This window comes from Dermacentor silvarum, chromosome 11 (genome assembly GCF_013339745.2).
Source record: "Dermacentor silvarum isolate Dsil-2018 chromosome 11, BIME_Dsil_1.4, whole genome shotgun sequence".
NCBI classification, from domain to species: domain Eukaryota; kingdom Metazoa; phylum Arthropoda; class Arachnida; order Ixodida; family Ixodidae; genus Dermacentor; species Dermacentor silvarum.
The window spans coordinates 87,892,143-87,917,962 of NC_051164.1; the positions used below are offsets into that span (position 1 = coordinate 87,892,143).

The 25,820-nt window shown below is 46.8% G+C and overlaps 1 protein-coding gene across 3 annotated transcripts; it reads right to left on the bottom strand.

The window, feature by feature from the left end:
* Positions 1-3,272: 3,272 nt before the first annotated feature.
* On the bottom strand, positions 3,273-24,295 carry LOC119433812 (salivary glue protein Sgs-3). Of its 3 annotated transcripts, none has more exons than XM_037701073.2 (5): positions 23,874-24,295; positions 18,740-19,025; positions 16,004-16,243; positions 9,087-9,258; positions 3,273-3,960 (listed from the first exon to the last, which is right to left on the bottom strand). In XM_037701073.2, exons 1-5 carry the CDS (start codon positions 24,039-24,041, stop codon positions 3,525-3,527), a joined length of 1,302 nt encoding a protein of 433 aa, XP_037557001.1. In that variant the 5' UTR covers positions 24,042-24,295; the 3' UTR covers positions 3,273-3,524. The 3 variants fall into 3 exon arrangements, with proteins under 3 accessions (XP_037557001.1, XP_049514391.1, XP_049514390.1); XM_049658434.1 differs by lacking the exon at positions 23,874-24,295 and adding an exon at positions 22,460-22,480; XM_049658433.1 differs by lacking the exon at positions 16,004-16,243.
* Between the last annotated feature and the right edge of the window lie 1,525 nt (positions 24,296-25,820).

Here is a 25,820-nt window from a genome sequence, read left to right on the forward strand (position 1 = left end):
ACGCAATTTAAGCGAAAGACCTGTTGCCCAATGCCGTCTTGAAGTTCCCGCAGCTCTCACACCTGCTCGCTCTGACGTCATGGATTTTGACGATGTCGTTAGAAGAGACCGTAATTTTTTTATCGGTAAAGATCGACTACGTTCTAAGAAAAAGAAAATACAGTGGAATCTTGATGATACGATCACAGCTAATACGAATTTCCGGATGATGCGATTTTTTCTGTGGTCCCGGCCGAGCCCCCATTACTTTGCAACGTGCTAGAGGACGGTTGTTACGAAACGATTTTCGACTCGCGTCGGTTGATACGAATAAACACCGCCCCATCGACGGCCGCGAAAAAGAACAGCGCGCAGTCACGCGCTTTCTCCCTTTCTCTTTTGGTGCGGAGGCGCGGACGCGGAGCCGGACAGCGCAGAGGCCGCGACTGGGCGCGAAGAGTTTGAAGCGGTGGCGCTTTTGTTGCTTTTGTGCTTTTCGTGGGGAAGCGCGGCCGCAGCAGCGAGCAGAGGTTCGTGCGGTCTATCGCTTCAACGGAAACTGAGCGGCGTAAGCACAGCGCACACAAAGGTCAGAGCCGTGTGGAGATCGCTTTCAAGATACGGTGCGCGCGACAACACCGACAGCCAGCACAGGCGCTAAGTACAAGAACGCATTTGTTGGCAGGGTAGAAGCCGCCCCCCCCCTTTCCTCCCTTCCCGCTTTACTCCTTTCGCGTGGGAGATATCGTCGCCAGTTACCCTTGCGCCTGGTTGCAAGATACGCATTTGGTGCCGCAGCAGAGCGCCCCCCCCCACGGCCTTTCGCGCGACGGAACTCGCGTTTGCTCTCCGCGAAGGCGCGCGTCCCCCACGCGCTTTCATTCCCACATACGGCACGCGGCGACGATTTTATCGCCCTTGGACTCATGCTCCACGTATCGGGCTCCTCCTCCGCATCGCCCTCGCTGATCTCCTCTTCCATCGGTGGGCGCACTTCGTTGAGAACCGTGCTCGCTACCGCCCTTGTCGGTGAAATTTTACCGTTGAAGCCGCATTATAACCGGTATTTCGTCTCACGCGGCTGCACTGTAAGCGGTATGCGTATACATGGAGTTCTACGGGAGGGTAAACGGGAGTCGGAAAAGGCCGCGTTGTAGCCAGTTCTGCACTATAAACGGTTACGTTATAAGTGGTCTATACTGTAAATGCTTTTTACATACGTGTGCCTGAGTGAGTTCACCTCTGACTCTTTAATTAGTTTTAATTGTGTTTCGATGATACGAATTTCGGCTAATACGAATATTTTGCGTGACCCCGTGAGATTCGTATAATCGAGATTCCACTGTAACCGAAGACTGAGCACTGCAAGTATCAGGAATGTTACTGTTTATATATAGATATAGTCTGGAAAGGAGCCCACATACAAAAAAGCGTTTATGGTTACTAACGTTACGGCTGTGCTACGGCCGAAATGTTAGCAACTAAACCTACGGAACATTTCGAAATTATATAAAGCTCACACTTGTACTAACCTGTACTAGAACATCAGGATTCTCATTCTTCTTTCTTGCCAATGTTTTAATAAATTGGGTTAAGGCTGCTGGTAATACATGTACTATATGCTGAAAACTTTTCACTACAATCTGGCAAGTAATTTCCTTGAAAAGGTTACGCAAGTAAGCATAAAACATATATATATGAGATACGACATTATGAGAACATTTTTGTTTCCTTGTTTACCAGAAGGGCCCAGAAGTCTACAGCAGAATGCACGCAATTTCGTTGCTTTCTTTCCATCGTCTCCAAAGCCTTTCTTGACGTCGTTTTTCCTCCCTCATTATTCTTTCCTCTCTGTGGAGCTCAAGTACTCTGGTTTGTGAATCAGTTCTTTATCAAGGCAGATGGGAAAATCTCAGGAAATATACCTGGGGGGTATTTTGTAAGTGTCCACATAGTGGACGTGTCCATTTCGTCTTCTGCTGAAGTTCTGATGAGCCGCCTTCTGCTCACGTTGTCGTTCCTCATAGGCCCGCACAATACGCGGCCTACCCACACGGCCGGAACACAACTGAGGTAACATGCCTATGCAATGCGTCAAGTTACCAGCCAAATAGACACACCCATTGGCTATTACACACAGCTGGGGCACATTGGCGATATGCTTTTGCTTTGTATCGAGGATACGGTGTTTTTGGTCTACACGCTCAGTCTATGTACGCAGCGATCCGCTGGAAACTAGCATATAACAGCTCAGCTGTAAAGTTATTCGATACAAGATGCAGCCATAGGAGTTGCCCGGTTATTTTTTTTTTAATTGTTTTTCCTGGCAGCTCAATTTTTTATGCACTCATGTGGCAACTCTCATGTCCAAATAATCAGTCAGCCTACTGTATTTCAGACTTCCAATACTGTTAACTGTATCCAGTAGAGCTTTAAAAGCTCCATCACAGTAAAGTATGGTAAGGTAGAAAGTACAAAAAACTGGTCTGCAAGCAGACAGGATTGGCACTTACCGAAGATGAAGCATCCACCCCGTTGGTTTTGCCCTTCTTCTGGTCTTGTTCTTCGCACTTTCTGCCCGGCCAAATATTTAAATTGGACAAACTTGACACATTACAGATGGTTTCAAGCTGCATAAATGTTTCACGAGTGTACGCATGCAACTTGTAAAGTAAGGTGTTGAATTTGTCAGCTATCAGTAGCACTTCAGAGAATTGTGGTACCTTCTTTTGCTACACATTTATTAAGCTGTTATTCTGCAATTTCCTATTTTCTAACAATTTTGCTATAATTGCAAGTTCTTCGAAAATTTTCCCAGGTGTAAATTAAAATTTTGCGACTACATTCTTAGAATCTTTCCTAAATTTCATTCAGACCAGCTTGGGAGTTTCCTGATGATAAAATGTCAGCATTTGTCGTGCTTTAAGGACTGAGCTAAAAACTTTCCCTAAAGAAAATACTCCGACCAACAAATGACAACTACAGGCAAAAGTTAAATGCCGAGTACTCACATCATCTTGCTATATACCTGACCATGTGGCTGCTTCGTACAAGCATAATAAGAAGCCACAATTCAAAGACCTTCAGTCTTCTATTATATATACATGTACTCCACAGGAGTAAAATTTCTGAACGTCATGTTTTTTCAAGTTGCATGCTGCAACCATCTATTACAATGCTGAGGAATGGGCCTTGGTTCATGCTGATTTCAACATTCAATTTAATAAAATAACCTTTCCCTCAGCGTCGGTATTTCCCATGTTAAAAGGCACAGCAATGTATAGGGGAAAATATACAGCCAGAAGTGGATGAGCTTTTATTAGGAAAACTTGCAGTGACAACCAACAAGCATGTGATAAAATGAGCATATTTAAAATATCAACTTGAACACTCAATATACGGCATATATGAAATGCAACTGTGCACAGGAACATGATTTTGAACCACGTTTTTTTCTTGGTGGTAAACTATTAACTGATGAACTATGACTAGTGAACTTGCCACCCAGGTGGCCGCTAGCCAGTCACGGCAGTCCTGTGGCTAATTCACAACCAAATAATGTTCACATTCTCATCTTCTTCCTCTCCATCTGCTTGAGGTAATGTGACCGTTTGCAGCAACTCAGCGGGCACGCCTCCGCATATCCCCTTCTCTTTGCAGTACGTCCTCAGAGCTGTCTCCATTGGAAATGGAAAGTGGCTGACTAGCAGCTTGCGGTAGGCCTCGGGTGAGCAACGGTAGATGTCGAGCGCCAACTGCAGCGTGGGCTCAGTCCACTTTATGGGCTGGTCATTGGGAAGCTTCTGCAGCCACTCAACTTGGTCCATTCGGAGGAAGCGGCTCAGCAGCTCTGTCTGGCGTGCCAGTGCTGCCATGACACGCACTTTCTGGCAAGACAAGTCGGCCACCTTGCGTCGCAGTTCATCAGCCTGTTGGCACAATGCTGTTGTCTCCTCCTTTAGCTTTTCATAGCTTGAGGGCCTGCATATATGTGGGTAGGAGAGTCACTAAAGGCAAAAAGATCGGTGTGCATTCAGTCTAGAGACCATGGGAAAAAGTGTGGTCTAGCCTCACTATCCTAGCGCACAACCTCGAAGGTCCACAGAATCACAACGGTGGCTACAGATAAAAGTGCAGCCTACAGATATGCAAAGTACGCCTTGAAGCTGCAGCACAGTAGAAAGGGGTTGGTTAGACAAATACTACTGCGGACCACTCAATATGCAGCTGTGAACGTACCCTCCTGTAACACAGAGTGCCAACCGCAGTTTTTATTAGTTTATTAAGCAGCACTCCTACACGAAAAAATGCAGACCATTCTGTCCATAAAACACCGAAGTGGTGATCAAGGGTGGGACTGCCCAAAGTCATTTTGGAGCAATCTTTGGAGCAAGTAAAATTGCATTTTGGAGCAGTTTGGAGCAGACCAAATTGCATTTTGGAGCAGCTTGAAGCAGACTAAACTTCATTTTGGAGCAATTTGGAGCAGACAAAATTTCAATTTGAAGCAGTTTGAAGCAGGCCAATCTGAATTTTGGTGGAATAATGGAATGTGGCAGCACACTTCGAAACCTTGACGAAACACAGAATAAACCAACACGAAGTGCGTAGTAGAAGCACGCTTTGTATCTAAAGCGTACTAGAATACGGAAGAGTGGGTCAAGTGGTGGCACGGCGCATGCTTTCTAGTAAAGCCGAAAACATCGGTGACACTACGATCGAACTATACAATCCCCCGCTGACGCTTACGATAGCGAAAAATGTTCTCAAATCAGGTGGTCCAATTGGTGCTGTAACAATTTCTGGGTCACCATATGGCACCGCAGACCCAGAGAGCCGCAATCAACCCTGGGGTGGTATAACGCAAAGCTATTCCAATTTGCTTTTATTGTGATAGCAATTAAATGGACACTTCAGGCGTATTTCTGCCGTCGGCACTGCCCTGATGTTATCTATAAAGTCAATGGGTTATAACTTCTTCGCCGCACCGTATGCTGTATGTGCGAGTGAAAGCGTGCGAGGGTGAGCCGACGATGGAGCCTCAATCTCGCTTGCGCAAGGAGGAAAGCGGGGAGAAAATCCGACGGCGAATCCGATGCCGAATGGTAAAGTCGTACTTTACCATTTTCCTGACGGATTTCGCTGTGCGAAATTCAATTTTTATTCACCAAAACCTTGCACCACGTGGAGGGCCTGCGCGGTCGGGGTGGTTGGGGATGATTTTCTCCGCCACCCGCATCGCACGCCGGTGCCGGTTGCCGACACCGGATTTTCTGCGACACGGGGCCCTTAACCCTTTGCGGTCCGGTGTCAGGCAGGGCCCGACAACGCAAGACGGCCGTAGCGGTCCGCTGTCGGGCACCGCTCGACAAGGGGGTTCGGGGGTTAAATTTCGCGGTTTTTCTCACTGCGATTCGTGCGCATGCTTTGTATACATGATGCGCCATCTTTTGAGGGATAAATAAACTTTGTTTCTTGAAGTTTACTTCTCTTTGCTCTAGGGTGCAGAACAATGTTCAGCACGGCTTCTGGATACCAGAGCGTTCTCACTTGCGTGCGGAACAGCACGTTCGCGCGGTTCGCTGAGAAGCATGATCACTTTTTCATCGCGTGCGTTTTACGGTGGCGCATTTAGTGAAAGCTTCTAGATGTTTCCATTGTCAATAGCTTTATTTTGAGGCGCACACAGCTGCAGAATCATGCTGAGAAAGAGCAGCGACACCTGCAGTACCGTCGCAACCTCTTCCAACAGCTGGTGGGTGACGTGAGGGCTATAGAGCCAAAAATTGGGGCCTGTCTGCGTGGAAGGAGTGCGAGGAAATGCTAGATGGGAGGAGCCATTCATCTACAAGCTCCCAGGCCGAAATAGCAAAGACTGTGCTGTTTGTAGCGATCGAAAAACGAACGGAGGCAGGAGGGAAACTGTGTTTTTCTGCAAAACCTGCAGTAACAACCCTGGCCTGCACCCAGAAAAATGCTTCGAGCGGCATCACACACTGCTCAAATATCGGCAGAGGAGTTGCCTGCAGAATGCAAAAGAAAAAATAAATATCCTATGAGTTTTTCGTCCACAGTTTGTGGTTTTCATCGCGGCGCTATAAACTGGCAAAATAGTTTCGGACCGGGACAGCCGGAAAGTGGGTAAAAGTTTCGGACCGCAAAGGGTTAATGCTGTCACGTTAAAATGCGCCCTCTTCCGTCGCGTGCAAGGCACCGGGGGAGGGGAGGTAGGGGCGTTCAACTGTAACTGGCGCACGGTCGCGCCAGTGACCGCGCGAACCCTACCTTGAAAGTGATCTGCGATGGGGACTGAGTGCGAGTGCTGATAGCTTCGTGTGCGCAGTGTTTTCGCCGCTTAGTTCACATTGAAGTGATGCAGCATGAAGGCCAATTCGGTCGCTGCTATTGCCGCGCTTCCTTACTATAGCGTTTTTGACAGTGAGTTTTGGCGGTCATCGAGTAAGATATGGTCACGTTTGCTTGTGCGCTCGAGACACCGTGCTTGTTAATTTCGTTAGCGAATTTTTACAGGCTTACACTGCCGATAAAACTAACATCCCGACTTCGTAAAGCTGTCTACTAATTTGCTATCGCAATCAATACTACGCCTTTCAGACAAAATTGTGACTTTTTATTCCAAATCCACCATTAGCCCTTCGTGATAGGTTAAAATGGTTCAGGCCTCGCCCATATGGACTTAAAAACAGATTGGAATAGTCTTACTTTTTACCGGCGCTGGGGACAGAGACGCCCACCAGCTGAACCTGCTGCAGCGCGCGCCTCCATAGTTCGCTTACGGCGTCCTCAGCCTACTTTTTGTCACTTTGCACCTCAGCTAGGGTGTGCCGCGCCGCTGGGTCCACTCAATTGTATTGAAGTACACGCTAAATACAGCTGCCCTGGTCGTCCCGACAGCAGCGACAACAGCCGGGAAGGGCCTCGGGCGTGCCGGCCATTTGCCGGAGGCGCCGAAAGTCCAGTGTTACAAGCGTGAAAATGACGAGAAACTGCGGGAGGCGCCGTCACGTGATGTGCGGAATATGAATGGCTGCACTCTTTTTCGGAGAACGTATTGAGTAGCTGTTCGCAGCTACTGCTGGAGCACACATGCTGAAGCCATTCTGGCGCAGCGTGGCGCAATTTTGGTAAACTTTCTGTGTATGGCGCAATTGGCGCAGGAGTGCCACCCCTGGGTGATGCTACATTCACATCCACAAGTGACTGTGCAGGCAGGCATGGCTGAGGGGTCTGCAAAACACACCTCATAACCATAAGAATGTCAGACATGAACTGCTGACAATACATATGCACCCACCACTTCATGCAGTGGAGCATTGGTTTTGCATACAACTGCACCTAGCAGGCAATTTTCGGCCCAATTTTCTTGGTAAAAAAAAGGCGTGCATTACAGTCGGGTAATACCGTAATAAAAATTGCGAGCTACCGTTATTTCTTGAAAATATTGCTAGGGCAGGCCGAAAAGAACTGTTTTCAACTGGAGATGACGTGTGTTCAATGCATTCACCGTCCCCTAAGCTTTGCTGGGACAATCTGCCACTAAACGTGTTGCTACTGGGATCACCATAGGGGTCAGGCCCAAGCATGCTGACGGTTCATGTTTGAATTATCTAGCAATGGCCTACTTTAAGATCGAAATAATGAATGTGTGGGGCCCATAGAAATGCATGGGTGCCAGCCGGAACCTTCGGTTGGCATCAAAATAACCAAAAATTGAATTAGCCGGAGTCAATCAACGGAAGTCTACTGCATTGTCACCAACTGCACTTGTCATACAGTAGAACCCCGCTGTTGCGTTCCCCGGTGCTGCGTTTTCCCGGCTGTTACGTTGTTTTCGGCCAGGTCCTGGCATAGCTCCCATAGAACCCAATGCATTGGTAACCCCGCTGTTGCGTCGCAACTGTGGGACCGTTCCTGCTTCATGCGTTGCGAGCTGCCACCCCGCGCTGGCCCGAGCGGCCATTTTGACTTTTCATGTCACTTGGCTGGGTGGCTGGACGATGGGATTGGCCGCCCAAAGTGCCGGGGCGATACCTATGACATATTTTTGGTTTCCGCCAGCAAAAGCATGGCCTTTCAGATCCGTATTTGCTATCTAAAGATGGTGTCTATGATGCGTTGTGGCCCTAAAATTGGTTTTGGCGCATAGATGTTCCGTATAAAGTCCAAGGGCGATAACGCCATCGCCGCGCACAGTATGTGCTAGTGAAAGCGTGCGAGGGGAGCTGACAACCCTGGCTAAATCTCGCGTGCGCAAGAAAGAAAAGCGGGGATGAAGCGCGCCTTCTTCCGTTGCGCTCGAGGCACTGACGAGGGAGGGAGGGAGGTATAGCGGGCGGCGTTGTACTCTGGCATCAACTGCGTACTACTCGGTGTCACGCGGTCGCGCGGGTCGTATCTTGAAAGCGATCTGAGTTGGGAGCAGAGTCTAGGCAGTGTAGGTGCGTCGGCGGCTCGTAGCTTTGTGTGTGCTGTGTGTTCTCGGTGCTCAGTTTGCGTTGAAGCGATAGACAACAGCACGAAGGTCACTGCTCGCTGCTGCAGTGGCGCTTTTTTCATGGCAGCATTCGACAGCGCGTGTCCGCGCTCATCGAGTGTGATGGGATGTGTTCGTGTTTGCCTTTAGGCGCTGACACCATGCTTGTTTTCAGTTAATAAGTGAATGTTTACAAGTTTATATGGATGATAAAACTACTATCGTTACTTTGTATAGCTGTCTACTAATTTGCTATCGCAATCGATGCTTCGGCTTTCGGGCGAAACTACGACTTTTTTTCACATGTAAGAATTAAAACAATATTGTGTGCAATTCAATCACCAGTCATTTCTCAAATTTTCCTGTTTCTCGGCTTTTGCGTTTCCTGGCTCTTACGTTTTTTTTTTTTTACGGTCCCATGAGGAACGTATCAGCGGGGTTCTACTGTATTGTGTTCCGCTGTCTGTCAAAACCAAGCAGTGAACTGCCAAATGTAAGTAAACTAGTAAGCATTTGATGCCACAGAAAAATAGAGCACACGTTTCCCAAAACCATATGATTGGTCCAAATCTATGTAATTCTTAAGTTAACTTTACTGTAAGTAATAGCTCACCTAGGCAAGATGGGTGTCAAATCCGATGGTGCAAGTGATTCAACCGATAGGATGACTGGCATCTGAGTACTCGGGCTCGTCCCTTTATTGGGCAATGGAACCCCGCTGGGTTTGCTCACAGGCACCAGAATGATGGGGCCAGTGTTGGGAAGGCAGCTGACTGAAGGAAGCACTGAAAGACAAGAGAAACACATTATTACACTTTGTGCTGTCCGACTTCTAATTGGAGGTAATGAACAGATAAAGGCCAGATTTTACTTTTGTCCCGACAGATTTTGGTTTTCACTCATCATCATAAATAAATGTTCATCGATAAATCATAAGAAATGTATAAAAACTATCTGGACCAATACAGCCTACGCTGGGTAGTGGCCAGTCCAGTGAAAATATGCGAATGAGGTCAGCAGTGCAAAAAATAAACAAATATAATCTAATAAAAAGGCATATCCGCAATCACATCACTACAATAGATAACAGGCAACATAAGCAAAATACACAGACAACTGCAAGTGAAATGAACTGCTTACAAATCCTGATTTGGCAAATAAATTATTTCAAACTATATTTAAGTTTTTCTGCTATCTTAATTTCAATGGGTAGCTTATTCAAAATTTTTGTCCCATGAAATTTAATTAATCGTTCTCCGTATAAATGGTAGCATGTAGGCAAATTAATATTGCCATTTGATGAATATTTAGTGTTTAGAGATGACATGTTGAAGAGAGTATTAGAGAGAGGAAAGCAAGTGCCTGTTATTTTGTTAACAAAGAGGGCAGCCTTATAGTTATGAAGTTCTGAAACTGAGAGTATACACTGTTCCCGAAATATAGTGTTAATTTTACCATTCACGCAGTTAGCACATAATATGCTTAGCACTCTCCTTCATAGTCACTGTACTGGCTTTAGATATGGCATATGTTACACCCCATGATTCTATCCAACAATTTATGTGGGAATGACAAAATGAAAAGTGCAGTGACCGAAGCACAGAATGGAGAAAACATTGTCGTGACTTAATTAGCGTATGACAGCCACACGCCACCTCCCTGCATACGCTGTGGATTTGTTCTTCCTAGTGCAGGTGCTCGTCAAAAAACATGCCCAAGCATTTAAAAGAAACGACTTGTTGGGTTAGCTCGGTGTGCAGGCAGAGTTTAACTGATGAAGTATCAATATTCTTTCTTCTAGATAGAAAAATAACGTATCAAGTTTTTTCAGAATTTAATGCTAATTTGTATTCAATGAACCAGTTACTGATCCTTGACAACTCAGTGATTATGTTGGCATTATGTTGCTCAATGACGCTATGCTCACATCCGAGTCCTCTACGAAATGCAGTGCTCTGATTGCTGGAGCTCGTAGAAGACGCCCCTGGTAGGGCCAATGAAAAGGGAAAGAAAATCGGCCATAGGCGACTTCCTGACACGAGTGTTCGAAGTGGCCATCGCTATCGAGTCAGAGCAACATCGATTCATTTTGATAGCTAACATCTGGCAGACTGTTAAGGTAAGGAAACAAATGATACTGAGCGCCCGAGTTTGCCTCTCTGAACACTGCGCATCCGCGAGGCTGCTGCATGGGCATTCTACGGTAGTTCCCTCTAAATCGAAGTGCTCAAATCTGCATTTCCTGTTACAGCTTGTCCCATCAATAAAGTAACTGGTTACATGTAATTTGTAACTGAAAAAGTAATTGAATTACAGGGCGTATTTATGGGTAAAAAAAAGTAATCTGGGACGAGGTTTATTGCAGTCGTCGAGCGATAGCCGGATGCACAGCGGCAGCAACAATGGTTCAGCAGTGAACTGACCGTGCGACATGCGATGGCGATGGCGCATTCTAGCGTGATCTTCTGGCTCCGAGGCACGCAATGGCGATGGAACTTGCTAGAGCCGTTCTTCCTTACAATCAATTGCCCCCAGCTTGAAAAAGGAATCCATCCTGGTGACCTACGGCGATGACAAAACAATGGGCTCATAATAAGGCTTGAGCCTGTCTACGTGAGCAACTTCACGTCTCCGGAGACGGTGGTCACTTGGGGGAGTCAGTTGCTCGACGATGTAGATGACGGGCGAGGTTTGGGCAATGACGCGATAAGGACCATCAAATTTTGGAAGTAGTTTGAAAGAGAGGCCAGGACTCGTAGGTTGCACCCAGAGCCATACATGGGATTCAGGTGAGAAAGTAGGAACAGGTCTGCCGTCGTCACGTCGAAGCTCCTGGTGGGATTGGTCTGCGGCAGTCAGCGAGCGGGTGAGCTGCCAACATTCCTCAAGAAGCTTAGCGGCGGTGGAAACCAGACTGCACTTTGAAGCATCTGGATGATATGGAAAAATTGTGTCAATCGTACAGGAAGATTCACGGCCGTAGAGAAGGAAAAACGGAGACAATCCGGTTGAGGCTTGTTTGGGGGTGTTGCATGCATATGTTACAAACAGTAGAACAAGGTCCCAGCTGAAATGATCTGAGGCAACGTACATGGACAGCATGTTGCCGAGAGTAGGGTTGAACCGTTCTGTCAGGCCATTTGTCTAGGGGTGACAGGCGGTAGTGCTGCAATGTATAATGTTGCATTGATGAAGGAGAGTCTTCACTACAGAAGGAAACACGCGCCCTCGGTCACTCAAGAGTTCACGAGGAGCGCCGTGGCGCAGAATGAGGTGATAGAGGATGAAACGAGCGACCACGTGCGCTGTGGCCGATGGGAGGGCAGCGGTTTCCGCATGTCACGTCAGGTGATCGACGGCGACTATGGCCCAACGGTTGCCAGCAGCCGTACATGGGAGAGGACTATATAAATCAATCCTGACACAGTCAAAGGGGCGGATTGGGCATGGAAGTGGCTGCAATAGGGTGGCTGGATGAGGAGCCAATTTGAGACATTGGCAATCAGGGCACGAGCGAATGTATTTGCTTACATAATTGTACATGCTCCGCCAGTAATATCGAAGTCAAAGGCACGTGTAGGTTTTCGACACACCACCATGGCCACACTGCGGGTCGGTGTGAAATGAAGTGCAGATATCGCTACGAAGTTGATGCGGGACCACTAGAAGCCACTTGCGGCCATCGCATGGTAATTTCGGCGGGACAGAAGTCTATCTTGAAGTGTGAAATGAGGTGCTTGATGGCAGAGCGCACGAAAAACCGATACTCCGACAGTATTCTCTAGAAGGTTCAGAAGAGCGGCTATCCATGGGTCCTTTTGCTACTCTGAAGCCATGTCGGTGATGTCTAAAGGTAACCGAGCGGCAGTCAGGAGCCAAACGCTGTTGACAACGGGTGAAACTGGCAAACGTGATATAGTGTCAGCGTCAGAATGTTTGCTCCCGGAGCGGTAGACAACCCTGATGTTGTATTCCTGTACATGTAGGGCCCATCGCACTAGGCGGCCAGACGGGTCTTTCAGGGACGACAACCAGCAAAGAGCATGGTTATCTTTGACGACGTCGAAAGGTCGACCGTAAAGGTACGGCCGAAATTTCGCAAGAACCAACACAATGGCTAGGCATTCCTTTTCAGTCACAGAGTAGTTCGCTTCAGCTTTGGTGAGAGTTCGGCTGGCATAGGCTACGATGCCGCTGGCGTCCGTGTCAATTTCCGTAGGAGCATCCGGATCAAAGTGACGTAAAATTGGTGGCGAGGTAAGTAGAAGGCTTAAAGTGGTAAAAGCGGCCAGGTAGCGGTCAGGCCAGGTCTTCGTACCAGGTAGAAAGGTCACTGGTGCCGGCAAGACTGCTGTGTCAGGGGTGCAATGATGGTAGCGAAATTTCACACAATACAACGAAAATAGGATCACAGGCCTGTGAAGCTATGCAGTGCCCTAAGTGACGTTGGCTTAGGAAATTCAGCCATGGCGCGGAGCTTAGAGGGATCAGGAAGTATGCCATGCTTGGAAACAACATGGCCCAATATAGCTAATTCTGTTGTGCCGAAAAAAACACTTCTTTAAGTTAACCTGCAGGCCAGCTTGTGTAAGGCAGGTCAAAACTTGTTTCAAGCATTGTAGGTGTGTCTGGAAGACGGGCGCAAATACTACATCATCTAAATAACAAAGGCACGTTTGCCACTTTAGGCCATGCAAGATAGTGTCCATCATCCGTTCAAAGGTGGCCGGCACATTACAAAGGCCAAACGGCATGACATTAAATTCATACAAGCCGTCGGGTGTGACAAATGCAGTCTCACAACGATCAGCCTCGGCCATGGGCACCTGCCAGTATCCAAAGCGAAGATCTAAGGAAGAAAAAAATTCGGCTCCTTGTAAGCAGTCAAGTGCGTCATCTATGCGCGGCAAAGGATAGACATCCCTTCGCATGATCTTATTCAAATGACAATAATCGACACAAAATCAGATGGAACCATCTTTCTTTTTAACAAGAATGATTGGGGATGCCCATGGACTACTTGATGGCTGAATAACGCCACGAGTGAGCATGTCGGTCAGCTGCTAGTCAATAACCAGTCTCTCTGGGGCTGAAACCCGGTAAGGTCGCTGCTGCAGAGGAGCATGAGAGCCAGTGTCGATGGTGTGGGAGACAGCTGTTGCTCGACCCAAAGAAGTAGTGTGGCAATCAACTGAATCTCGGATTTGATGGAGAAGACAGAGAAGCTCGTCGCGCTGAGTCGAAGTAAGGTTACGGTCGATGAATGTGGTAAAGGGGTGCGGTGAAGAACTCGAAGGCACAGGGTCTATAGCGGCGATGTAAGCGGCAGGTGGGTCTCCATGCGTGTTGAAAAGCAAGTGCACCGGCTGAGCCTGACCGAGGCACTCGTGGCGTAACAAATGAAGCGGGAGTGATGTCGAGTTACAAACACACATGGAAGTGGCACCAGCATGGAAGTTAAGCACAGCGAATGGCAGAGGAACCATTCAGCGACGGGTGAAGAAGTCAGACGGCATAAAAAGCACACTACCGTCACAAAGGGAGTCACACGACAAGGGGACGATAACAGACGACCACGGAGGTATGTCAGTGTCTTCTCTGAGGACAAGTTTGGCAGGAGGCTGCTCTTCAAAAGACGTGACACAAAGAGGTAGGAACGCAACCTTGGTGCGGGTGCAGTCAATGATGGCATGATGGCTTGAAAGAAAATCCCGTCCCAAGATGACATCGTGAACAAGAGACAAGAACAAAAAATTCAATAACTCATTTAATGGGCTCAGAATCGAAAGGCGGATCTTGGTGAATCATGGCGTTGAAATTCACTTGGCGGGTACGTGAAAGTCGGTGGCCAGAAGCGAGCAGTAGGTGGCATTCTTGCGCCGGCCGGCATAGACGTGCCACGTGGCCAGTAATTCCGCAGGAGTAGCAAATCGGCCGGTTGTCTGGTGTGCGCCATGGGTTCTGCGTGCGGGGGGGATTCTGTGGCACTAACCAGGCGGGAAACGGTAGTATCCGCGTTGGTGCATGAAACGCTGCATGGGTTGGCGTTGCGGGCATCGTAGCGACATGCGCATAGCTGAGTGGAGCAGCAACAAGAGGGTTGTGCAAGGCGGGAGGAATGCATTCAGCGACTTGTTCCTGGATGACGTGCTACAGCATGGGTGTCAACAAAAAGAAGGGCGTCTCTTGCATCAGTGACACCAATGAAAGTTGGCGGGCCACCTCTTCACGAACAAACTGCTGAATTTGCATGGTCATTGAAGAGCCATCAGCGGCAGCGGTCAAGCCAGAGAGACAGCTTATCAGTAAATTTCGCATGGCGAGCCGCTACTTTGGCAACTCATCATAGCTCTGGCAGAGGGTCACTACTTCAGACACAGTGCTGGGGTTCTTTGCCAACAGCACCTCAAAGGGATCGTCATCAACCCCCTTTAAAATATGCCTGATCTTGTCGCTTTCTGCCATTGTTGCATCGACACGCTTGCAGAGGTCAATGACATCCTCGATGTAACTCGTAAATGTCTCACTACTCTGCCGAGCTCGTTCTCTCAAACATTGCTCGGTGCGATGCTTGCAGACTGCAGGCCACCTAAACACCTCTGTAAAGCTGGTCTTGAACGCCACTCAAGTTGAGACGTCAGGTTAATGGTTGCGGTACCACAAGTTCGCAATATCGCTCAGATAGAATATGACGTTCGTTTCGTAGCCTCGTCCCACTTGTTGTGGTTGCTCACCTTTGTAGGAGTCGTGCCAGTCCTCCACGTCATGGTCTCCTATCCCACTGAAAATGGCAGGGTCGCGCTGATGCAATGCACCCGAGTAGGCCACGGTAGGCATCGTGGCCGTTGGACACGGTGACGGGTCTTCCGTCATGACGGGAAGGGATGGCAGAGTCCTGCTTCAAAGTTCCAGGTTTTCAGGCATACCGCACTCCACCAAATGTGATGAGCTTTATCGGAGTTGTCGAGCGATAGCCGGAGACAGTGGCAGGAACGACGGCTCAGCTGGACTGGCTAACTGGCCGCGCGACCTGCAATGGCGCTTTCTGGTGTGCCGATCTTCTGGCTCCGAGGCACGCGATGGCAATGGAACTTTCTCAAGCCGTTCTACTCCCTTACAAATCAACCAATTACAAAAGTACAAAAAAATGTGATTACATGTAATTATTTTACATGTAATTTATCATGTACAAGCCTGTCCATCCCAGAGTAGCCAAAGCTACAAAGGAAACCCAATATGGCTTTCTCAGAAAATGAAGTTTCGCAAATGAAGGAAAATCTGTCCTGGTTCACAAATTGAACCCGGGACCAAAGCCTTTTCAGGGCCGTTGCTCTACAATCTGAGCTAGCCAGGAGGCTAGCAGATTGCAGAGCGAGGGTGCATCAATCAACAACTTGAAGCACAGCGTCTGTGTGCTTTCAGCAACGAGCACACCCCTGCGGACAAGGTGAGTGAATGATGAGGTCCAGCAGTGACTGCACATGGCAAGAATATTACTATGATCATGAAGCTACAGAAAATACCACTAACCTGAGTTAGTATTCGGAGCACCGGTGTTAGGCACCGCAACAGGTGGAACAGCAGGCGGACCGCTCACAGTGTAACGGTGATCGCCTTGTGTAATGGCAGGAACAAGGATGATGTTGCCACCCGAAGTGGCCACAGTAAATGGTGGACCAGTGTTCACGGGTGGTGTCACTAATGTTGTCATGGCTGACGGAGTGACCTGCGTGTGCTGTGCTTGCTTGGCACAGCTTGCACGGTTGGTGGCTGCAACAGCGCAAAAAAGGATGTCGAGGTGGCATTTACAAAATCCAGAACGTGCACATTCTGTAGTGTAGTATGCATACTTGCCAGCCTGTGAACAATAACGGTCGTAAGAATGCCACGGACATGAGAAAGTACGAGAGAGGGAGGGAGGTCTAGCACCCATTTTTTCCCTTAAAAGCTTCACCAGAGCACACACTTTTTGCAGCATACAGGCACACTTTATTTGCAAATATTTATACTTTTATACATGGCACGCAAAGTAGCAGCAACATCAAAAGCAGGAATTGAAGAGCAACACAGTGTTTTTAGATCACCGTGACTTTTCCAGCGACACTGCTGATGCCAATTTTGCCTAATTCAACGCAGCTGCCAATTTCCATGCCAAGATTACAATTTTACAGTTCTCTTGAATGATGTTTTTGTTACAGACTTCTCGCGCAGTAACGATATTGAACTGCCTGTGTTTATTGACTATCTATTTGACTATACCTCCAGTGATTGGTCAAGCTTCCAGTGTAATTCAACTAATAGAGTAATTGAAGATACATTGATCACCCAGCTTTGATAAAGTGAGCGCCAAATTTCTGAAAAGTACCTGCTCTTATAGCTCTACTCAATGTAGTTAAAAGTATTTCAGCAATCGCTCAACACATCTGCTGTTTCATTTGAATGAAAAACAGGAAAAAATTGTTCCTTTGCACAAACAGGCAGCAGCACGACACCTGCAAATTATCGTCCCTGATCATTAACCAGTACCTGGTGCAAATTATTGGAACAAATAATATTTGCTAACCTTGCAGACTTTCTAGAGCATAAGTAATTTTTCATGCCACCACAACATGGACATTGCAAGTAATTCTCCCCATGTGAATCACACTTATTAAATGAACTTTTACTCATGAACTACACCAATACGTGATGTTTTTTCCTTATCGATTATATCTTTTTAGATTTTTTAGATTTTTTAAAAGCCTTTCACCAGCAGTGGCAAAAACATTTACATTAAAAATTAAACAAATTGAACCTTGATCACAACCTTCTAGAGCAGACTGAGTAATTTCTCGTTAATCATTACCAGTTCGTAACAATGCCGCAAGGCTCTGCCCTGGGACATCTTTTACTCCTTGACTTGCCTGCAGCAACAACATCTGACACAGATCTATTTGCAGGTGACTGTTTAATCTACAGAGAAATAACTACCGAACATGACATCATCCTTCTTCAGGCCAGCCTTAATAACGTCAGAAACGGGTGCCAAATCTGGCAAACGAAACGAAACATTAACAAACGTAAGTTTATGAGAGGATCTCGATGTGACAGCAACCTGCCTGTGTACTATTTGAACAATATTGTGATGGGCTCAGTAACAATATTGCTTTAGAAATGACCAATTCATATAAATACTTAGAATGCAATAACATTTAACTTCACATGGAATCACCATGTTTATTATATAATTGACAGAGCAAACTTCTTGCCGAAATATTTGTGCCATAACTTTTACAGTGCTTCATCTCTTTTAAAATTGCTTATTAATATCTTGTAAAGGCCAATATTAGAAAGTGCTGCAGCTATATGAAGCACCTTTTACAAACACCTAATACATTGTTTCGAACTAATCCAAAATACCTCGTTTTATTCTTTGGGACTACAACAGTGCTGCAAGCGTGTCTTCGATGAAATGAAGTCTGTGTTTTCAGCCACTAGCAACACATCTGAGGATTTCCTGCCTATCATTTTTTCATATTATATCATCCCCCTGCTCTACATCCGAAATTAATCTCACGACCACATTACTTATCTCTGCACACTGATCATCAGCATAAAGTTAAAATTCGTATGTGTAACGCAACATGTTTTTTACAACCAAAATTTTTGCCATTAACATAAAAACAAATGCAGTGAGCTTTCCACTTATATTGTATATTTCAATAAAAATTTTTCAAAAAGAATTAGCTAGTACTGTAGACTAACAGCAAGCATTTGTATGAATGAATGTTAGTTTTCGTGCTGCACTGTAATTAACAAACTCTCAGGTAACATTTTATAATGTGCATAATCGTCTGTTCTTTCTCCTTTAACCCATTCTTCTCTTCATACCTAAAGGCCCTGAGTGTAAAATAAACAAACATAATCAATGGAGGCCAAGGCTGGTATGATGTAGCGAATCCTTCCACTCTTCACTTGATAACACAGACAGATAATGATACAGATGGCATTGTAATAGAACCATCAGGTTATCCCAGCCCAAGAAAAACAATGGGTTCTGTCTCTGCCCATACAATGAACTGAAAGGAGGCTTTTGTTAGCCATTTTTTATTATAATATAGCAGCCTCTTTATAACAGCCTCTTTTTGCTCCACCTCAAGGGCGCCCACAACAGCCATTGACTTTGAACGATTCTGCTTGACTTTCATTCCAGATGAGGCCTTCATTGTAAATATAAAAGATCTGGACAAGAGCCCCATTGCTGCAAGGTTAAAAATGCGTGTCCACCTGGTCGGAGATGAGCTGGCTGCCTTTTGGCCACTGATGATGAAACCACAGGTGTCATGACAGTAGAAACAGTTGCGACACTCGTGGCTGTGGAGACGACAGTATCCACCTTAGCAACGGTGTCAACAGCAGTAGTAACATTCGTACTGCTGCTTGTGGGACCACTCCGTACAAGCCTTCGGCGCTGTTTCGGAACTTTCCGGTGGCTGAACAGAGTGGGCACAGCAAACGGCTTGAGCTTGCGATCAGTGCGTTTAGGCTCATACTGGTCCTCTTCGAAGTGCACCTGCAGAATATGGTTATAGAGCAAAACAAAACAAAAAATTAATAAATTTATATGTTAATAGTTCACAGCTATCAGCTGCCCAACAGTAGAGGGCATAACCACCTTCGGATATATCCTTGCCAGCATTCACAAGCATAGGTCGGCGCACTCACTCATGAGTGCACTCATTCATACTCACTTCAAAGGCGTGAGGGCGAGTGCGAGTGAGTGCCAGTGAGTGTGAGTGGAAGTGAGTGTGAGTGCGAGTGAGTGCAGGTGAGTGCGAGTGTGAGTGCAAGTGAGTGCGAGTGTGAGTGCAAGTGAGTGCGAGTGCGAGTGAGTGCGAGTCAGTGCCAGTGAGTGTGAGTGCAGGTGAGTGCGAGTGCGAGTGAGTGCCTGTGAGTGCGAGTGAGTGTGAGTGCGAGTGAGTGCCAGTGAGTGTGAGTGTGAGTGAGTGTGAGTGCAGGTGAGTGCCAGTGAGTGTGAGTGAGTGTGAGTGGAGGTGAGAGCCAGTGAGTGGAGGTGAGTGTGAGTGGAGGTGAGAGCCAATGAGTGGAAGTGAGTGTGAGTGCAGCTGAGTGTGAACGTGACTGAGTGCTTAGAGTGTGAATGTGGTGAGTGCTTCTGGGTGTATAGAGGTGAGTGTGAACGTGAGTGTGAGTGCAGGTGAATGTGAACATGAGTGAGGGCTTGGGAGTGGAAGTGAGTGTGAATGTGGTGAGTGCTTGAACGATAAGCAGAGGTGATATCGGTTCACCTTGCTTGCGGAAAAATGGAGGCGTGCTGTGTGTACAAGCTCACTCGCGGTGATGACTTTTCGCGCTAGTAGATTGTGCACGCCAAGATAGAAACCGCTCACTAAGGTTGTAATAATCCAAGGTTCAGGCATGAGTGAGACAATGTATAATGAAATGAGCGGATATATTATATTGTGATAGCAATTATATGGACACTCCAAGCGAACTTCTGCCGTGGTCGTGGACGTTGTTGTGATGTTCCGTATAAAGTCCAAAAGCGGTAAAATCGTCGCCGCGTGCCGGCGGTACGCTGTGTATGGGAGTGCAAGCTTGCGAGGGTCAGCCGACACCTGCTGCGCAATCTCGTGCGCGCGAGGGAAAATGCGGGGTGGAACTGCGCTACTTCTGTCGCGCGTCAGGGACGGGGGGGGGGAAGGTGGGGCAGGGTCGTCTTGCTCTGGCGGCGGCGGCCGCGTGGGTGTCGTATCTCGAAAGCGATCCACGACGTGGAAAAAGTGTGCACCCGCGCGGGCCTCCTCTTCAACGCGATTTGCGACACGAACTATGTTCAACTAGAGCCAGTAACTTCGTATGCATGTGTTTTAGACGTTTAGTTCGCTTTGAAGCGAGAGGCGGCACGAAGGTCAATTCGCTCGCGGCTATAGCTGCGCCTCCTTACTCCAGCGTTCTGACAGCGAGTTTCCGCGGTCATCGAGCGAGATGGGCTCTAGTTTACCTGCGCACGCGTGACACCGTGCTTGTCTATTTAGTTAGTAGGTGAATGTTTACAAGTTTATACGGCCCATTCAACTACTATCCTTGCTTCGTATAGCTCTCTACTAATTTGCTATCGCAATCGAAGCTTCGCCTGTCGGGCGAAACTGCGACATTTTCTTTAATACACCAGGGAATATGTATGGGGTGGAGCGCTGATGGCAGACATATCCAAATCATGACCAGCAAATTTTCCAATCACTTCCACTGAGTGAAGAAGCTTAATACCGTGTGATTTGCTACACCTTCGCTGGTCATCCGCCTTCAGAGGGTGTTATGGCTCCCCATTTTCTTCCTGCTTCCCTCTTAAACGTACACGTACAGGCTCCTTATATAAACAGGCAGAGCGGAAGAGGGACTAGCAAAGTTAGCACAGAGTAACAGACACGCACGCTCGCATACATGTAGAAAAAGCGAAGATGCAATGATAGATACCGCTTTGTTCTCCCTTTTGTGTTTGTTTCGGCGTTAAGTGGTTGACTAAGTATACGGACCAGTCAATCTCTCCCACTATTTCCCGCTCTCTTGGCTCAATCCAACCGAAGGGGAGCTTAGCGAGCATGGGCGGCAAGCATGCACACGTCTAATGTCAATGACAGAGAGATGGACAGAGAGAGGTTTAGGCTGACGTCAATGTTTATGTCACCATGAATAAATTGAAACAAAAACTTTAGTCGTGCTAGTTTTGCTCTACTTTGCAGTGTTAATAAACCAGCTCTCTTTAATAATTCAGTCAATGAATCCGTTAACTTGTACTTATTAAAACAGAACCTTATTGCCTTCCTCTGCACCCCTTCCATTCTTGCAATGAGTTTATTTATGTACAGAAACCAAACAATATTGGCGTGCTCCAGCACTGTTCGAACAAGCATTTGTAGGTCAGCAAATTTTATCTGGGGGCGCAAGACGAAGGTGTCTTCTCAGAAAGAAGAGTCGCTTTGGTGCTCTGTATGTACATTGATTTCCACTTGAGGTTATTTTGTTAACATGGCTTTCCCGTCGGAGAGTGTATGCTAAAGTGACACCTAAATATTTACGCTGAAATGCACAAGTAAGAGGTGTGTCATTAATAATGTAAGTGAACTCAGATATCTGTTTCTTTCTTACTGTTTGCTTTACAGATTTTTGGGCGTTTAGAGTCATCTGCCACTCCTGACACCAAGAAAAGGCAGAATTTTGTATATGGTGATTATCACTGTGATTAATTTTGCGGTACGAAATACAATAGTCAGTGAATAGATGGACGTTACCATGTAATCGGGAAGGCAAATTTTTTATGTATATTAAAAATAAAACTGGGTCCAAAACACTGCCTTGGCGCACTCCCGATGCAACAAGTGCTAAATTGGAAGCGTCGTTATGAATACACACGAATTGTGAGCGGTATAGTTCGGCACAGTGACTCATGAGTGCATTCATTTCAAAGGGGTGAGTGCGAGTGAGTGCCAGTGAGTGTGAGGGCAGGTGAGTGCGAGTGAGTGCCAGTGAATGTGAGTGCGAGTGAGTGCCAGTGAGTATGAGTGCAGGTGAGTGCGAGTGCGAGTGAGTGCAGGTGAGTGCGAGTGCGTACCAGTGAGTGTGAGTGCAGGTGAGTGCGAGTGTGAGTGAGTGTGAGTGGAGATGAGTGCGAGTGAGTGCGGGGCCTCGAAAAAATTATGGTGAGTGAGTGTGAGTAAGTATTCTCCCACACTGCTGACCTATGTTCACAAGCCACCATTGGTGCACTCATGATAAATAGCTGCTTCTTGTAATTAAAATCTTTGTGAAAATGCCACTGGCATTCAGAGTTTCTATTTTCCCTGCTATGGGCCAGGACAATACATCTGATATGGCAAACAGGCATTTTAAGGCCCACAAGCAGTGCAGCCATCCTTCCCTCACGATGAAGACCACCATCTTGTTCTTGCTAGCTTGCCTTTTTTCCCTTATGCAAGCGCGACTCACCCACTACAGGAAGGGACAAGAAGCCAGCAGTTAGTGTTCTTGGTTCTGGAGGTCAAGGAATAATGCAGAAGCTTAAAGGAAGAATTAAAAATGAATGAAATACTTAAAATACCACTTGAATGATAACTATAACTGACATTTGAGTGAGAGAGAGAGAAAAAAAAAAGGCTTTCTTTAAATCAACAAGTTTTGATGTTCTATTTGTGATGTACATGACTTTCTTTCTAATAAATGGACAGACTATGGCAATCTCAGGCTCCTGATGTCTACGAAGAGCAGATTTATTTAGATGAATTGCATAGCTTTATAGAACTTTATGTTCACAGCTGTTTGGCCAAATGGTTATGCTAATACTCTTTTTGTTCAGAGCTGTCCAACATTTTAGTATTTGAAAATATCTGCTTCTACAAGCTTCTTGCGTCATGTTTGTTTTCATTTTTGTATGTTATGTTGAAGTTGCCTTGTGGTCAGTGTAGTAAGCTTCGAGAAGTTGTGTACAAGTGTTGCACTTTCTGTTTCCATCATTTTGTAAGACAACGTCCAAGCATCCACCTGCCCAACATGTCAGCAATGTGGCATTTGAGACAACCTTCAAACAATTAAGTTTCCTTGCACAACTTTACACTATTCAATTCGTATTTGATTCGGCCTCAAAAATTACTATTTGCACACTACTAGTAGCATGCTAAAACAAAGTTCTAATTTGTTGTGAAACTAGTGCAGTGAAGTAGACCTCGCACTGTGCATTGTACAAAGCTGTGTCTAACAGTGCAAATCCGTGTGGACATGAAAAAGTGGCGCAACTAATTTTGAGGACATATGTTCACCGAGCGCACTTGAGGCACACATTAGAGTATTTTGCTTTCTGCATGCTGTTGTACATTTAAGGGTTTTTAGATTAATTAGGTAATGCCCCGAGGGCACCCTCGCGAACTAAGTAATAAATTAAGCAGTTCACTGTGGTCACTCCAAGGAGCTAGCTACCTCATGCACATGCTCAATTCTGTGCAAAATCCGCAGTTTGTTCCTACTGACCGGTACGTGTCACACGGCCACTTTCGATGGCGATCGAGGCGGACCTGGATCGAAATTCTCGACTGCGATTGGCTCCCTCCCGCAGCTTGCGCAAAGGAGAATCACGGCCGGGAAATTCGATCCTGATCGGTCTCGATCGCGATTGAAAGTGCGCCGTGTGACACCCGCATAACAAAATGCGTGCACACATATCAGGATGAATGCGGTGAATATTTCGTGCTCGAAACTTGTGGCGGAAAACAAGACTCTGACAGCGGCTACGTAATCGGCGACTCAAAACCTAATTCTGGAATAGAAGTCGGTTTAGAATTTATCATATTATGAAATATCAATGGCAACATAAGCAGCCCATAACGCGAAGAAACACCAAGGAACCTACCTCGCACACACCGTACCGATTGTCCTTCGGTGGCACCCAAAGTTTGCCGTTCTCTGCAATGTTCACTTTCACAGCCCATTCCAGCCTACGCTTGGGATCCCGCGGGAACGAATGGATGCGCAAACCACTTTTTCTTCCTGTTTGACACCCAACGGCGACGCATTTCATAGCGCCCGCTTAAAGTTGCTTTCACGCTAACGTAAAAGCGTCAGTAGCGATACCGCGGGACGAGAGCGTATATGGCGGTCGCAGCGACACAATCACACAAACTGACGAGAGCTTCCACAGAACACCTGCAGGCGACAACCAAATGGCGCGAAAAGCATTGGCGAGCACCATGCGACCACTCGAACACGGTGTAGAAGTTGCAAGTGCAGACGCGGCTGCACCAGCTACACGTGAACAACCCGGCTACTGCTGGAGCAACGCCGGAGTGAAACGCGTCTAAAAATGTTGCTGTTTGCAGTATCCACCGCTCCACGGCAGCACACGCAAGAAAACTGGAAAAGCGGGATATTTGAAGGTGTAAATTGTTATAGTTGCATGTAAAACGCTTTGAAAAAAAAAATAAAATAATTTGCTTACTGTTCAAGTCCTCTGCTGTAAACATTAAAGCCACTCACGCTTACATGTACAATTTTCTATTTTCTATGATTTAATAAACGTCTCTCTCTCTCTCAGGCTCCTTAAAAGACGATAATGCCTCCGAGAGAGCGGTCGTCTCGCTTGCTCTAGCAGATGGCGCGTTTTCTTGACCATTAATGTATCTAATTGCTCAATAATGTATCTAATTGATGCAAATCATGTCATATCGTGGCGAAACACTTCATTTGTACTGTCAGCGCTCGGAGCGCACCACCCTCTGCGCCTTGCTTCTACACGTACCGCGGCGCGGAGCACATGCTTTGCGTCACTTTTCTGAAATCGAATTATGTGATAAGGTGAGGAAGCAGCGATGTCTTTTGCGCTCTACGACTCCACGGCGACTGCAGAAGTGGTACCTTGCGCTCTCTCCCGCGTTCCGGTGCGCGCGTGGTTGAAGCGACCGAACGAGTAGGCTGGCAGATAAAAAAAGGACGCGCGTGCGCAGTACGCGCTCTCGAACTTAGGCGCGCAGCCGCCAGAAGGCACAGCGATGCACTTTAGTCTAAACTTTAGTCTACTTTAGTCGTGGTTTAGTTAGCCACTGTAGTTCAGTCTAGGGAGCCTACATGCAAGCGCTGTTTCAGCAGCGCTTACATGTAGGCTCCCTATATATAGTTTAGTCGCCGCTCGCGTGGTCTCTAAAGTTTTGCACTCGACTGTACGTTGCCTGACGGAAATGAACTGGGGCAGATTGTGGACAAGAAATGTTTCCTTCGAAATTGCAGCAGCGATTATAATTTATGCAAAGACTGAGTTCGCAGTCCAAAAAGAGATAATCCAGCTGCCAGCGTGGTCGCACATGCCATAGAACGCGTAAAGGGCCGTTTAATGTCTGGAACCTGGGACTAAATGAGCTACATGCCTACACGAAAAGCCCTCCCACCTGGGGTTTGTGACGATGACATGAACGGTATTCTCAAAATATTTACAAATTAACTTTTTTATTATTCTCATTAGGGCACGCTTTCCGATGACTTAACCGAAACCAAGTAGTGAATCCATGTAAGCTTAGCAGAAATGCTTAGACTAGCGCCACTTTCGAAATGTCCGTTCCGAAATTGGCAAAGAAATTCATTGGCGTTACAATTAAGATTATCCCGAATTGCTTGACGCACGTTTTTGGGAAACCTACATGGGACGCCCCCGTATTTCGTAGCACTCTTTAAGGCCGGATATTTGAGGGCCTGCAAGCTTGGCCGGGGGAAGAGGTGTGGGGCTGGCGGGCGTTGTCGCACTTTGTTTTAGGCCAGGTATCCTGGTACATATAAATTTTGAGGGGGAGGGCACATGCACGATGTTCCT

Excerpts from the sequence above, each read along its gene's own strand:
- LOC119433812 (XM_037701073.2), bottom strand. The coding sequence starts at position 24,041 with ATGAAATGCGTCGCCGTTGGGTGTCAAACAGGAAGAAAAAGTGGTTTG. Across the intron at positions 9,259-16,003 it reads TGCTCCGAATACTAACTCAG|TGCTTCCTTCAGTCAGCTGC; the intron begins GTTAGTGGTATT and ends CTTGTCTTTCAG. Across the intron at positions 3,961-9,086 it reads TTGACACCCATCTTGCCTAG|GCCCTCAAGCTATGAAAAGC; the intron begins GTGAGCTATTAC and ends ACATATATGCAG.